General features: G+C 44.9%; 1 protein-coding gene across 1 annotated transcript in view; it reads right to left on the reverse strand.

Annotated features, from left to right (window-relative positions):
• ERMP1 (endoplasmic reticulum metallopeptidase 1) overlaps window positions 1-13,521 on the reverse strand; it is a 40,973-nt gene that overhangs the window by 15,330 nt on the left and 12,122 nt on the right. Inside the window, exons 5-10 of the mRNA XM_055311055.1 lie at window positions 8,775-8,921; window positions 8,141-8,233; window positions 6,097-6,309; window positions 5,043-5,263; window positions 2,240-2,414; window positions 1,690-1,880 (exon numbers count right to left, since the gene is read on the reverse strand). Coding sequence (XP_055167030.1) covers window positions 1,690-1,880; window positions 2,240-2,414; window positions 5,043-5,263; window positions 6,097-6,309; window positions 8,141-8,233; window positions 8,775-8,921 — 1,040 coding nt within the window. The remainder of the gene's footprint in view (window positions 1-1,689; window positions 1,881-2,239; window positions 2,415-5,042; window positions 5,264-6,096; window positions 6,310-8,140; window positions 8,234-8,774; window positions 8,922-13,521) is intronic.

Consider the following 13,521-nt stretch of genomic DNA (forward strand, 5'->3'; position numbering starts at 1 on the left):
AAAAAGCAATATACTTTAATCCTCTTTCCATGGTTCCCAAGTTTCCATAGTGAAGTTTTCAGGGCTTATTTTGTCTTGTTACACATGGGATGGAACTGAAATGCCACACATTTTGGTCATCACTTCTGGGCACTGGCAGCTTTCACCCACTGACGGTGGGGACCCAGTCCAGGACTCCGCTGACTCTGGATACCGACCCCATCTACATGTGATGAAACCCATTTCCCACAGCAGTGAAACCCTCCACTGACATGCACGGAGAATTTCAAGGCTTAATGTTAAAACCAGAAGTAGTAAACCCTAGAGGCAACAAAGAGCATTTTAGAATTTTCCATACCAATAAGGTATGCAATCCTGCAAATACCAGTAAGAACTGAATCGTTATATTAAAAGCAGAATGGCTGGAATGCTTGGACTTCGTCTGCTGATCACACACAAGTACATGCCCAAAAGCTGCTCACCGGAGTTGGACACACAGGTATGCACATGGCTGTCTGCTGCCTGTTTGAGGGACATGCATGGATGCTGCTGACCACGCACGTGGTATCCTTACGTGCTGTCTCTAAATTCCAACCTCTACGTCACGTGCCCTTTACCCTATGGCTATAGAAAGGCTCGCCATTATCTCTGTGGAGGAAAGAACTATAATAAAGGCACAAGTACTTTTTCTATTTAGTTGCCTTACTGCAGATCTTGGAGTGTATCTATATTCAGTAATTACTTAATTACTTCTTATTCTCAGGAATGCCAACAAAAAGAGCCGTAACACAAAGACCGGCCTCCCCTAGAGGGTCTGGGCCCTATGACACTGTGCTGAGGGTGGAACTCTGCCTGGAGCTGCTCTAACACTGGGTCTAGTCTTCCCTCTGGAGTCCCAAGGAGGAGAAGCAGGGGTGGCACAGGGAGGACTCTCCCTGCACAGGCTGAGCACAGACAGAGCAGAATGACCAGGCCTGTGACACTCATCCCAAGTGTCTGTCACCCACAAAGGCCCCAGGAAGGAACCCTGCGGTGCTTGCGGCCAGGTAGTTAGCGGAGTGATGACAGGAAAAGCCTCATTAGATGCAGTCTCCCTCCAGCAGCTCTAGGAGCACTAATAAAACTACCATGTTGGGCAGCCCCGTGGCTCAGTGGTTTAGTGCTACCTTTAGCTCAGGGCGTGATCCTGGAGACCTGGGATCGAGTCCCACCCATCAGGCTCCCTGTGTGGAGCCTGCTTCTCCCTCTGCCCGTGTCTCTTCCTCTCTCTCTCATGAATAAATAAAATTTTAAAAACAATAAAACTACCATGTCTTTGCTAACACTTGCCTTTCACTGGAAGCTGAAAACACACTCTTGGGAGTCATTCTCAAAACCCGCTGCCCAGCAAAATCTGGGCAAGTAAGAGCTGATTACTTGGCTGGTATGCGCTCTACAAATTCACATCCAGGTAGTCTGAAAGCCGTGAAGAGGTAAAAGCAGAGGACTTGGAAGGACAAGGAAATAAAAAAACAGAACAAGACAAAAACCATTTCACATCTTTTTACCAGTAAACCCACATTCTGCACACACGTTCCCCATTCTGTATAGGTGTTTCTCAATAAAGCATTAGCAACGCTGTTTCACAGAATCTACTATAGCTAAACTCCTCACACACACACGTGTGTGTGTGTGTAAAATGAAAAAAAATTTTAAATGTTTTTTCCTTACAAAATAAGAAGAGAGGATCATCGTACAACCAGCCAAAATGGAAGCCAGCACAACGTCAGGTGGGATTTCAGAACCACTCCTCCCAAGAATTGGTGTAAACATCTCGAACACTGCCCAGATGAGGTATAACGCGTAAAGATAAGGGATAAACATCCCCAAAAGGTAGAAGGCAATAAATTTTCCTTGGGCACCTAGGGAAAAAGAGAAAGAAAACACACATCTCTGAAATGCTACAGCGCGATACAGATTTGATAACACTGGCGTCTATACATGAGACAGAACACTTTCATTCAGGGGCAACGAAATACAAGTTAGAATGAAACAAAAAAATATGTACGTGAGACATCACCATGTGTTCGCAAACGTGAGAATGGCATGGGGCATGAGGCCTAGGATGAAAGTCTGTGTGATCTGAAAATTTAAAAGAACAAACAGCAACAGTCTTGAAAGCCTACACCAAGGGACCAAAAAAAGGAAACAGTCCCTGCAAGTCTTGTTGTAGACATTTTAAGGTATTTCCCCATTTGCATCAAACCCCAAAATGCCCTACCATGCTGCTTCAAGTCTTTGTGCACGCAAAGCTTTGTGAGCAAGGGAAAGGCCACCCAGACAGCGCTAATAAACGCCGAGCACAGTCCTCGAGACGTGAGAGCCACAAGAGAGACGCAGTGCACAAACAGCGAGGTGTCGAAGAACACTTCTCCCAGATACTGGTCACTGGCATTCTGAAAGAGAGAAAACTGTACCAGGAGTCTCGTTCGTGGGCCATCTACAAAGCACTTCTATTGCACCATCGTCACCATCACTCAGGAGAGCTACATTTTGCACTGAACTTGAAGTAAGCGCTAACAAAGTGTCTTTCCTCCTGTCGGGACGGAAAGAATCCAGATCACTGCACGGGAAAGGGGCATCTAATCATCCAGGGAAAAGACATCCTGACTTGAGCGCACTCCATGCTCTTCCTCCCCAGCCTAGAAGTCACCTTTGGAAACACTAAAATAGAAGAAAGGACTCTCCTAAAAACATTCGTCCCTGTAAGCTTTTCTATTAACACAACATCCAAAGACTTTCAAGGTGAGGAGAGAGGGGCCTGGGGAGGGTAGCTTGGCTCTGCAGCACCACTAGCAGCACGGCTGCAGAACTGCAGGCCCCCCGCAGCTGTATTCCTGCCGGCTTGCGGGCCTCTGTATCCATGTTTCCAGGAGAGGCACCTGCAGCCCCTGAGAACGTGCCGCCCCCTACTGCCTCGGCAGCAGGGGTTCTGCTCACACAAACATGAGAGTCATCATTTTGGGGCAGAAACCCCAAGCCAGAAGAGCCCAGGGCACGAGTGTTACTTCTAGAGCTCACAACAGTTAAAGTAGTGTGTTTCCACACCTGTCCGGGCTCCTGACACCTCCCCCCACCCCAGAAACAGAAGGCCACGGCTGTGGAACACTTTGATGTTCAACACAGTGCCAAGAGGCACAGTCTTTAAAAGTAATCAGAAAGAAACTAATTCTTAGGATTCTCTTTGAAGCCAAGAACCACTCAGGTGGTTAAAAACCCGGGTCTCAGCAGCGCCGATGGCACCTTAAACCCCCAAACCGCAGCCAATGATCACACAGACGTTCTTGGAACCGGGTCCCTGCCAGCCCTGCCCTCTGCCCCCATTCTGCACACTATCTCCATTCGCCCACTAACTGTCCTTCTCAGAAGAGACTAATGGTGGCCGCCCTGATTCTCGGTGTCATGTTCTAGCCTCACGCTGGCCTACTTGTCTGGTTCTTGTGCCATCAACCTCGTCTTCGCCACACTGACCTTCTTGACCATGACACAAATGCATCTCATGCTCTCCCACCTCTGACCACCCATCAACCTGCTCTCCATCTGCACCCCTGTACTCACACCTCAAAAACCCAGTTCAATGTTATCGCTTCCTTCAGGAAGTCTTCCTGACTTCCACAGCCGTCCTGTGGTCCCACAGTGCTGTGAACACGTCACTCTTTCAGCTCATCCCAATGTGCCATAATTGCTGGTCTCCCTACCTTCCTGGATGAAGCTGTGAGCCCCTCAGAGAAAGAGACTGGGTTCTTACGAATCTCTGTACCACCAGGCCTCAGCATGGTGCCAGGCCCACCCAGCACTCTAAGGATCTTCATGAAATGAAACACATTATCCTTCCCCTCGTGCTTTCAGCCCCAAATTTTATGATCAGACAACTGAAATTAGTCAAAGTAACTGGAACTTCACAAATGGGCATTTCTGTGTCCTGCCACCCTGCACACTAGCCACCACACCCCACGGTCTGGTAACACATCGCTGCATGTGAACTAGAGCCCCATGGCATAATCCTTTCAGAAACTGAAGCCACTAAGATTCAAGCATTAGCTCATCCCTAAACAGACAGCTAATGTCAGAGAACCCTCCTTCAGTGGGTTTTGTTAACAGGCAGCGTTCCTCAGAGCACATCCTCACACAAACTGAAATGGAGACCATGGTTCAGGCACCAGAGATCCCTATGGGAAAACGCTGGACCACCCTCTCCTGCGTCTCCACTCTAATCCCTAGCAGGGAGAACAGAAAACAGGTGTGTACTGGCTATCTTGCAGATAAATAACAGAACTAAAAGCTTTTCCCTTTAACTCACTTAGAAAATCTTTAGAAACCACAGGTCACTCTCTTACCATAGTTTACCATGAGTCCCATTACTCTGTAACCCTAATTTCTACTTTGATTTCTACCAAGTGAACATATGCAGTGGAAGCCCTAAGAGCATGGCACTACCCCTGTGTCAGCACCAATCATCTGAACCCCATCTCCCTGCTCCCCTGCCCCAGCAGGGTCTGCAGCCCCCATGCCACAGCTGCATGCTGTCAGAATCTGCATCTATGACACATGGGCCATAACAAGTGAAGGAAACAAGAGAGAAGCCAGGGTGTGGCTTGCAGGGCAGCAGGTGCCTCCTATGCATCTGTGCCATGTACCACAGCTGCCCGAGCACAGGGGACGGTGGGCACCACAGCCACACGCTCACGGAACTCACAGCCCAGAGACTTCGGAGCTTCTCACAGGGGTGACGAGGGCTGGGGGGGAAGGGGGGCGGCTGACAAAACGCAGCAGACTGGGCAGAGGCGAGGCGGACACAGGCCAGGTGGTCAAAACCACCTGAACACCTGACAGCTTTACAGCAACACCCGAAGTCTCCCAAAAAAACCCCCCGAAGAAGCGTTCCAGAAAATTAACTCCGTGCTGGGAGCCAGTTCTTTCTGATCAAGCCAAACACGATTTGCTAGCTCAGGAAGCCAAACACGAGTTTTGTCTTCAATCCTTGACGGTAGCAAAAAGAAATCAGTAAATATGCCTACACTTACCACATAATAAAATTTCTTGGCGAGGGAATGGATGAGTATTATTTTGGCCACGGCCGCCATCCCATACAAACAGACGGACACGTAGAAGTGGTTGTACCACGACAGAGACTGTCCGATAAGAGAGACGAACACTGCCAGGATGAGCACGGTGACCAGGCTAGTGAACCAGCTGATCAGAGTGATGCCGAGTGCACAGAGGAAGTCCTTTGGGTAATTTTCGGCTAATGCAGAGAAAATACAAAGCAGAGGTCACCAACTTTACATCAGCCTCACAGCCAGCCTGCAGGAGTAAAGGGGCAAATGGTGCAACAACAAATCCACCATGGTAACTGCACAGTACGCAAATGTCCCAGGAGTCAGGTTTGTTAAAACCTTGAACAGGGACGGTATTGACGAATAATATTCAAGCAACATTTGCCCAGAGTCTGTGGGCACCAGAGACCCAGAGACTAAGTCCTCCAGTTCAGACACATTCCTGACCAGGAAAGCAGGGGCTTTCATCTTCCACACCCCTGGATGCTCTGTGTATCAAAGTACCACCAGGAATGGGAAACCAAGTTCCACATAAAATCCCACAGGAGCTAACACAGGAGGAGCATGGCCCATACTTGGGGTGCTCGCCACTGACGCTCCACCTTGTAAGAGCATATACCAAGCTGGATGATACAACGTCCAGGCAGAAGGAAATGGGTTTAACCAGAAGCAGTTCAGTCAGACTTCAGGACAGCACACTTATTACTGGTCTGTGGTGCGGACGAGACTTCAATGGGAATTTTCACTAATGGTCAGTCTGTACAAACCACTTCTCATTGAGCCTGTGTGGCACCTCTGTGGTGTGCACACACATATCAGAAGTCCCAGCTCCACCAAAACCAGAAGTGCAATGAGCATATTCATCTGATACTCGCTTGGAAATGCCTTACAGTATAAATCAGAGGTTATGATTCTTTAAGATTTTTGCCTTTGTGAAAAGACAGAGGCAAATGGACTAGAGAAACTTAAGGCAGACTCCTATACCCAGGCCGGCACTGCAGATTTAGAGGAAAATACTTACTCTGACGTTTGGGCTGCAAGAACTTTTTGCCCAGGTACAACACAACAGCCATTACCACCATGTAGTTAATTATGGAGCCGACACGAGAGGGGTAGGCGATGACAAACAGGCCGAGCACGTCAAAGAAGACCATGTTCCCATGCCGATACTTAGAAGAAGAAGGCAACATATCAGACGTAGCTAGATACTTAAGAACTGCTAAGATGTTGTCACCTATTAAAGAACAGAAAGATAACGAAGTTGAATAAACTGTGCACGGTGTGAGTAGGGACATGACAGGATGTGAACAGAGGAGCTTTCTAGGACCTCAATCCCTCACCATGGTTCTTACAAAATTTCGCAAAGGTCCAGGTACCCACTGTCTCCTCTTCACCCAGACAGACGCTCAGCCAACAGGCCTTCATCCTTTCCTCTTGGATGAGAACTAGTTTTCCCTCACTGCTGACAAACCCAAAGACAGTTTCTTTAACATCTACCTTAAAGACTACTCCAGGTATCCAAAATACAGTGCTGAGCCGAGAGACAAAACCTCCCGGGAAGCTCCCAGACACCCAACATTTGGATTAAGAATAAAGAATGTTAATTATATCTCAACTTTAAAAAATTAATAGAAAAATAAAAAAAATAAAAAATTAATAGAGATAGGAGAGGCCCCTGGGACATCATGGGGGACCAGTGGGGTTTGAGAAGCCAGGGACACATTTCTAGCTAAATGCTCCTGGTCAAAGCACTTCTTTGCAGCCTGTTCATAGCAGAGGTGGCACGGGAGCCAGCGACAGCGGGGGAGCCCAGGTCGCCAGAGCTCTGGAGGTGAAAGCTCCAAGGAGACCTTCCAAATACAGAACAAGTCTGAACGAGGAGTCCCCAGCCAGGAAGCGGGAGAGTCCCTGGCAAGCAGAGCCTGGCACAGCAGAGGTCAGCACTGACCACTGTATCACCGACGGGCTGCAGGAGCCCTGCAGAGCCCTGCGAAGCCCTGCATGACTGGCCGTCCTCCCGCCACTCATCCCACCCTGACTTCTCTGCTTCCACTTAGACACCCACTGCCTTATTGTGGCATTTCTGTCACTGGCTTCTCCATCTGCCTTCAAATGTGTTTTCCCCAAAAGCTCAGGCTGAGTCCCCTGAGACCTTTGTTTCCCTCTTGCAAAGCCCCCTCCCATCCAATGTGCTTCCATGGTTTGCCTTTGATGCCCACACCTGTATTCCCAATTCTGCCAAGAGCTCTAGCCCCACATCAGTACTTTCATCCTGCTGATTCCCAGGCTCCTCCGTCTATGTCTGACAGAGCTGGTGGACTCCTTCCCCTCCCCACGACTGCTCCGGGGGAGGTCACCCTTGCACATCCCCATCAGGGTCAATGGCACCATCTTCCCCAGCTGGGCCTTAGACTGTGTCTCTGCTGCCGGCCACGGGATTCATCCCTTCCTTCCAACTGGTCAGCTCTTGGACAAGTTCTATTCAGACTGTCTGACACTACTTACCCACAATCCACACATGTGTGCATGCACCAACACACATACACACCCCACCCACGCTCTGCTCTTGCCTGGAGCATCCTTTCTTCTGCACTGGGCCAAATCCTATCAACTCTTTCATTAAGGTACATCATCAGACTCCCCTCCCCTGGCTACTCCAGACTTCTCTGGAAAGCATGTTAACCCCACTCACCTGCCCTCACCACCCAACCTGGACTGATGTAACTTTCTACACCCGGGCAAGCTGCCCAAACACTTGCCAGTGTCCCCTCCAATGTACGGCTTCCATTCCGGCTACACGCTCGTTGCTCAGCAATCCTATCATTAATCCTGGGCCTGCTCTCTTTCCAATGCCTCACAGTGAACAGTCCTGTGTACTGAATTGCTAACCCAAACTTCAGGGCTAAAGTTCAAGCCCTCTTCTCTCTGACTCCAAAGCCCCACCCAGCTTATGCACCCCACACGCTGCCTCCCTAATGCACAGCCCACAGGATATTTATAGGTTTGTAGGTCAGCCCTAATAGACCATCTTAACATAGATCAAAAGTCTACATTTGAATACCAACCTGCTCTCTGAATGGAATCTGTTAGAATTCTGTCCGCTGTGTCATATTTGGTGTGATAAATGTATCCATTCTCAATAAAAGCTAAGTCAATTCCTGAGACACACAGGAAAAACAGAAAATATCATTTTGCTTTAAAGAACCACCTTTCTTTAAGCCTATTTGCTTAATATATTAAATTCCTAAAAGACAAAATGTCAAAGCAGTGGCATGATTGCTTTGTCACATGAATGAGTGAATGAATGACAAAATCTCTCTTCCAAATTCTTACAGAATCTATAGCTGTGGTACATAATGACTAAGGAAGTACACGTCAGGGAGACAGTACAAGTCATGTGCCAAGGAGTAGGAACATGGAGCTGAGGAGGCCACCAGAACTTCGCCATCGACACTCCTGTCCCCCATCCTGCTAACGTGTGGGGCAAGATGACATGTTCTAGAGTCAAGTGTTAAATTAGACCAAAGTTTAAAAGAAAAGGAAAACATCAGGAAATCAGTTTCAGTGACTCAGAATACACAACTCTCACATAGAAAACATGGTCTCAGGACATGCTGTTTGCTCATATCTTGTAAAAAAGTAAAACTTTCTTCTGGTTAATTGCTATTGCACCACAGCCCACAATAATCCACAAAATACCTGGAATGTTCCCAAAATCCCTATAGATGCGGAAGTCGGTATCTGAAGGAATTATTCCACTCTGAAAAACCTCCTGAGCCACCACAGAAGCAAACGGGTGTTTAGCAGCGGAAACATATGCCTGGACCAGCCACGGGTTTTCAGGACCTAGGAGGAAACGCAAGGACATAGCACCAGGTAACATGGTGACACCCAAAACAGTCACCACACAGTCAGGGTACACAGGTGGTTTGAGGACAGAGGTCCAGAGTTTGCTTTTTTCATCTATTTTTCTGTACTTTCTAACATTTCTCTGATAAATGGATATTAACTTTAAGAATGAGAACTCCCCTTTCAGAAAACAAAATTATTTTTAAGTACAAAATAACAATACTATAAAAAGTTTAAGATCAATAATGAAGAACTACCCAAAAGTCTGTCATTCCAAGACAGTTATTTTCATCTTTACATCTTCAGGTGTTTTATAAATGTACAGTGTGTGGACACAGCTGTAGTCACAGGGCATTCTGACTCTATGTCGTGCTTTAACACACCATTTTCCTAAGTTGCCAGATATTACAGTGATCTTTCTAAGAGCTATATAACTTTTCACCAAAAATGCCAGAAGTTCTGTATTATTGTTTATATTTCTTATCATTAATAATTCTTTACTAACATCTTTTTTTTAAAAGATTATTTATTCATGAGAGATACAGAGAGAGGCAGAGACACAGAGGGAGAAGCAGGCTCCCCGCGGGGAGACCAATGTGGGATTCGATCCCAGGACCCTGGGATCATGCCAAAAGCCGAAGGCAGATGCTCAACCACTGAGCCCCCTAGATGCCCTGCCCTCTATTCACTAACATCTGTATGCACACATGGCTTTGTGAAACAGGAGACTATCCTTTGGCAGAGTGTGATGAACTGTATCATGGGCCCCAGTCATTCACTGCTCCCCCCACATAACTCGTAGCACCTCCCTGAGCAAGGAGCTTGTCCACTGCCTCGTCCCATTGGCTGAGATCGGCCTCGGGAATTGCCTCGGCCAACAGTCTGTGAATGGGAGACAGGAACGTGGACCAAGAACATGTTCAGGGTCCATCACAGTCCCTCCCTGCCTCTTAACTTGGGCCGGGAAGTTGATCCTTCCCTGACGGCAGCTTCTCCCTCAGCCCGGGTCTCAGAACGAATGACACAAAGGGAACAAAACCACTGTGAAACCTGCATGCAGTTAGTCAGAAACATAAATGTAACGTGAGAGAAATAAGCCTTTGCTGTTGTAATCCTGTGAGATTCAGAGACTGTTTCTTACCAAGAAATTTCACAAAAAGTTGACTGATGTGGTTAGATCACGTCATTGTATTTCAGGGAATCTATGAATATTTTTATAGCCTTATAAACAATCAAATTTCTTTCCTGTTGAAATGATGACCATAAAAGATGGAGAAGGGATGAAGAAACACCTCAGAACCAAACACCCAGGTGACCAGACATGGATTTTAAAACCACGGCAAGAATTTTACAAAGTAAGCCATAAAAACGGAAACCCTATAAAACCTGAGGGTAAGAACTTGAATGGATGGTTTACTCTGAGGTTAGACACAGCAGAAGAAAAGATTATAGAGCAGGTGGACTGGTGCACAGAGAGAAAAAGGGCGCTAAATACAGAAATGTGTGTAAGAGAATATGGGGCACGGCAGTCCCACGAAAGAGGACACAGAATGGAGAAGCAGCAATGCTTTGAAGAGATAATGGCCAATAATTTTCCAAAATCATAGAAAATATCAAGCTATGAACTCAAAAAGCTCTACAAACCCCGAACGGGATAGAGACAAAGAAAATATACTTAGCACTAAGATCTTTGCTTGGGGAAACCACTATCCACTCAGAGGGCCAGGGCTTGACCAGGGAATGCTACTCCCAGATCTGAGGCTAGGAAAGTACGAGGGTAGTTGAACATCTCATGCCAGGAGGTGAGAAGGTGCTCAGAGAAACCCATCAGAAGGACACAGGCACCAGTGACAGGGCCACCACTGGCCCAGCCAGAAACAACTCACACATCAGGATGATAGCAACAGAACATGCAAAACATATGACACACGGAAATAAACAAGGGTGAACAGAAAGCTTTCCTTCAAGCAGAATTCCAACTATCAGTTATGGGTGAAAGAGAGAGAGAGAACACCCAGCACCTGCCTAACATTACAGTAAAAATGCTTTGCATCCAGAATCATTGATGTCTGCCGAAACTAGGATCAAAGTCCCACAAGAAACAGGGTGTGTCCTCAGTGTCAGAGTACCTATTACAGAGGGGAAAACAGTAAGTCCACAAAGTAGAAAAACCTGGCAAATACCATCATCAAATGACCAGAAGCTACCATCATCACCAGTGCTCAGATAGGACAAGCTTCCCGATGTGGCCAAGGAGGATACAGATGTGAATGAATGGCGTTGATTATCAAACTGTATGATGTCAAAATGCTGTTATTAAAATACTATTACAATTAGATTTAATAACCAAAATTATACTATTAAAATATTATGAAAATCAAACCGAAAAGCAGGTGAAGCTAAACTAGAAAGGAGAGCATCATAAACAGCAGGATAATAAACGGTCACTCTGGGGCGAAAGGGAGGGAGCTGGATCTGAGAGTCTAGGTCCTTGCATCCACAGGGAGACAGAGGTATTCACCTTACCATGGTTAAGTTTTTCACTTTTCTACTTTTATGTGTGTGCTATATAATCACTGTGACAGGTTTATAATAAAACATGACAATCAAATGCTATTTGATCCTGGACTGGAACTCGGAATAAAAAAAAAAAACCCAGCTATATCATTATTGGAACAATTGGAAAAAATAAAAAACATTAGATCATAGTTTTATATTGTCATATTTTGTGAGCATCATATAGGCACTGTTATGAAGAAACATATCCTTGTTCTTTACCTACCTAATTATGTTGAGATTATCAACTGTGATTTTTCCCTTTTATTATGCTACTATGGTAAAATACATACATATATTTTCATATATTAAACCATCTTCATTTAACCATTCATAAAGTTACAGGATATAAAATCCAAAAATCAGTTACGTTTCTATACACTAATAGTGAACTGTCAGAAAGAAAATTAAGAAAACAATTTCCATTTACAGTTGCACCAAAAAAAAAAAAAAAAATACCTAGGAACAAACTTAACCAAGGAGGTCAAAGACCTGTACTCTGAAAACTATAGGACACTTATGAGACAGAGTGAAGAAACAAATATATGGGAAGCTATTCCATGTTCATGGACTAAAAGAACCAATACTGTTAAAATGTACATACTACCCAAAACAATATACAGATTCAGTGCAATCCCTATCAAAAGTCCAACAGCATTTTTCATGAAATAGAACAATTCTATAATTTCTATGGAAGCACCAAAACAAAAACAAAAACAAACAAAAAAACACATATAGCCAAAGCAATCTTGAGAAAGACCAAAACTGGAGACACCACACTTTTTTATTTAAGGCTATGCTACAAAGCTACAGTAATCAAAATAGTATGGGACTGGCATAAAAACAGATACACATCAATGGAATAGAGAGACCAGAAATACGCCCACACGTACATGTTCAGTTAATTTATGTGAAGCCAAGAATTATACAATGTGAAAGGACAATCTCTTCAATAAATGGTGTTGGGAAAACTGGACAGCCACATGCAAAAGAATGAAATTGGACCATTCTCTTCTATCACACACAAAAATGAACTCAAATGTATTAAAGATTTGAAAATACAAAACCAAGAAGAAAATGGGTGGTAATAACCTCCCAACATCAGTCTTGGCAATGATTTTTTTGGGTTTCACACCAAAAACAAAGGCAACAAAAGTTAAAACAAGTGGGAATATGTCAAGTTGAAAAGCTTCTTCACAGCAAAGGAGACCATCAACAAAATTAAAACATAACCTGTAGAATGGGAGAAGGTATTTGCAAATCATATATCTTATAAAGGGGTTGATATCCAAAGTATATAAAGACTCCTACAACTCAATAGCAAAAAAAAAAAAAAAAAAAAAAAGGGCAGAAGATTTGAATAGACATTTTTCCAAATAAGATGTCTAGATAAGCCATGGGTATACAAAAAGATGCTCAACATCACTCATTCTCCAGGAAATGCAAATCGAAACCACAATGAGGTATCACTGCACACCTGTTAGAACGGCTTTTACCAAAAAGAAAAGAAATACGTGTTGGTGAGGATGTGGAGAAAGGGGAATGCAGACTGGAGCAGCCACTGTGAAAAGCAGTATGTACCCCATGTACACTGCAGCATTAGCCACAACAGCCAGGATATTAAAAATGTTCATCAGTGGATGAATGAATAAAAATGGTATATATACCACTGATGGTATACTGGAATATTGTTCCAATGGAATAATTATTCAGAGACACACACATGGAATCTTATTCACACACACAATAGAATATTATTTAGCCATATAAAAGAAGGAAATCTTGCCATTTGCCACAGCATGGACAGAACCTGGGGGTGTTATGCTAAATAAGTCATACAGAGAAAGTAAGTACCATTATGATCTCACTCATATGTTACATCTAAACAAAAGAAAACAAAAACTCATAGCTATAGAGAATGGACTGAGAGCTGCCAAAGGTGGGGGCTCAGGGGAGGAGGAACTGAAATGAGTGAAGGTGGTTGAAAGATACAGACTTGCAGTTAAAAAATAAGTCAGTCTTGGAGTGCCTGGCTGGCTCG

This window comes from Nyctereutes procyonoides, unplaced genomic scaffold, assembly GCF_905146905.1.
Source record: "Nyctereutes procyonoides isolate TBG_1078 unplaced genomic scaffold, NYPRO_anot_genome, whole genome shotgun sequence".
NCBI lineage: Eukaryota > Metazoa > Chordata > Mammalia > Carnivora > Canidae > Nyctereutes > Nyctereutes procyonoides.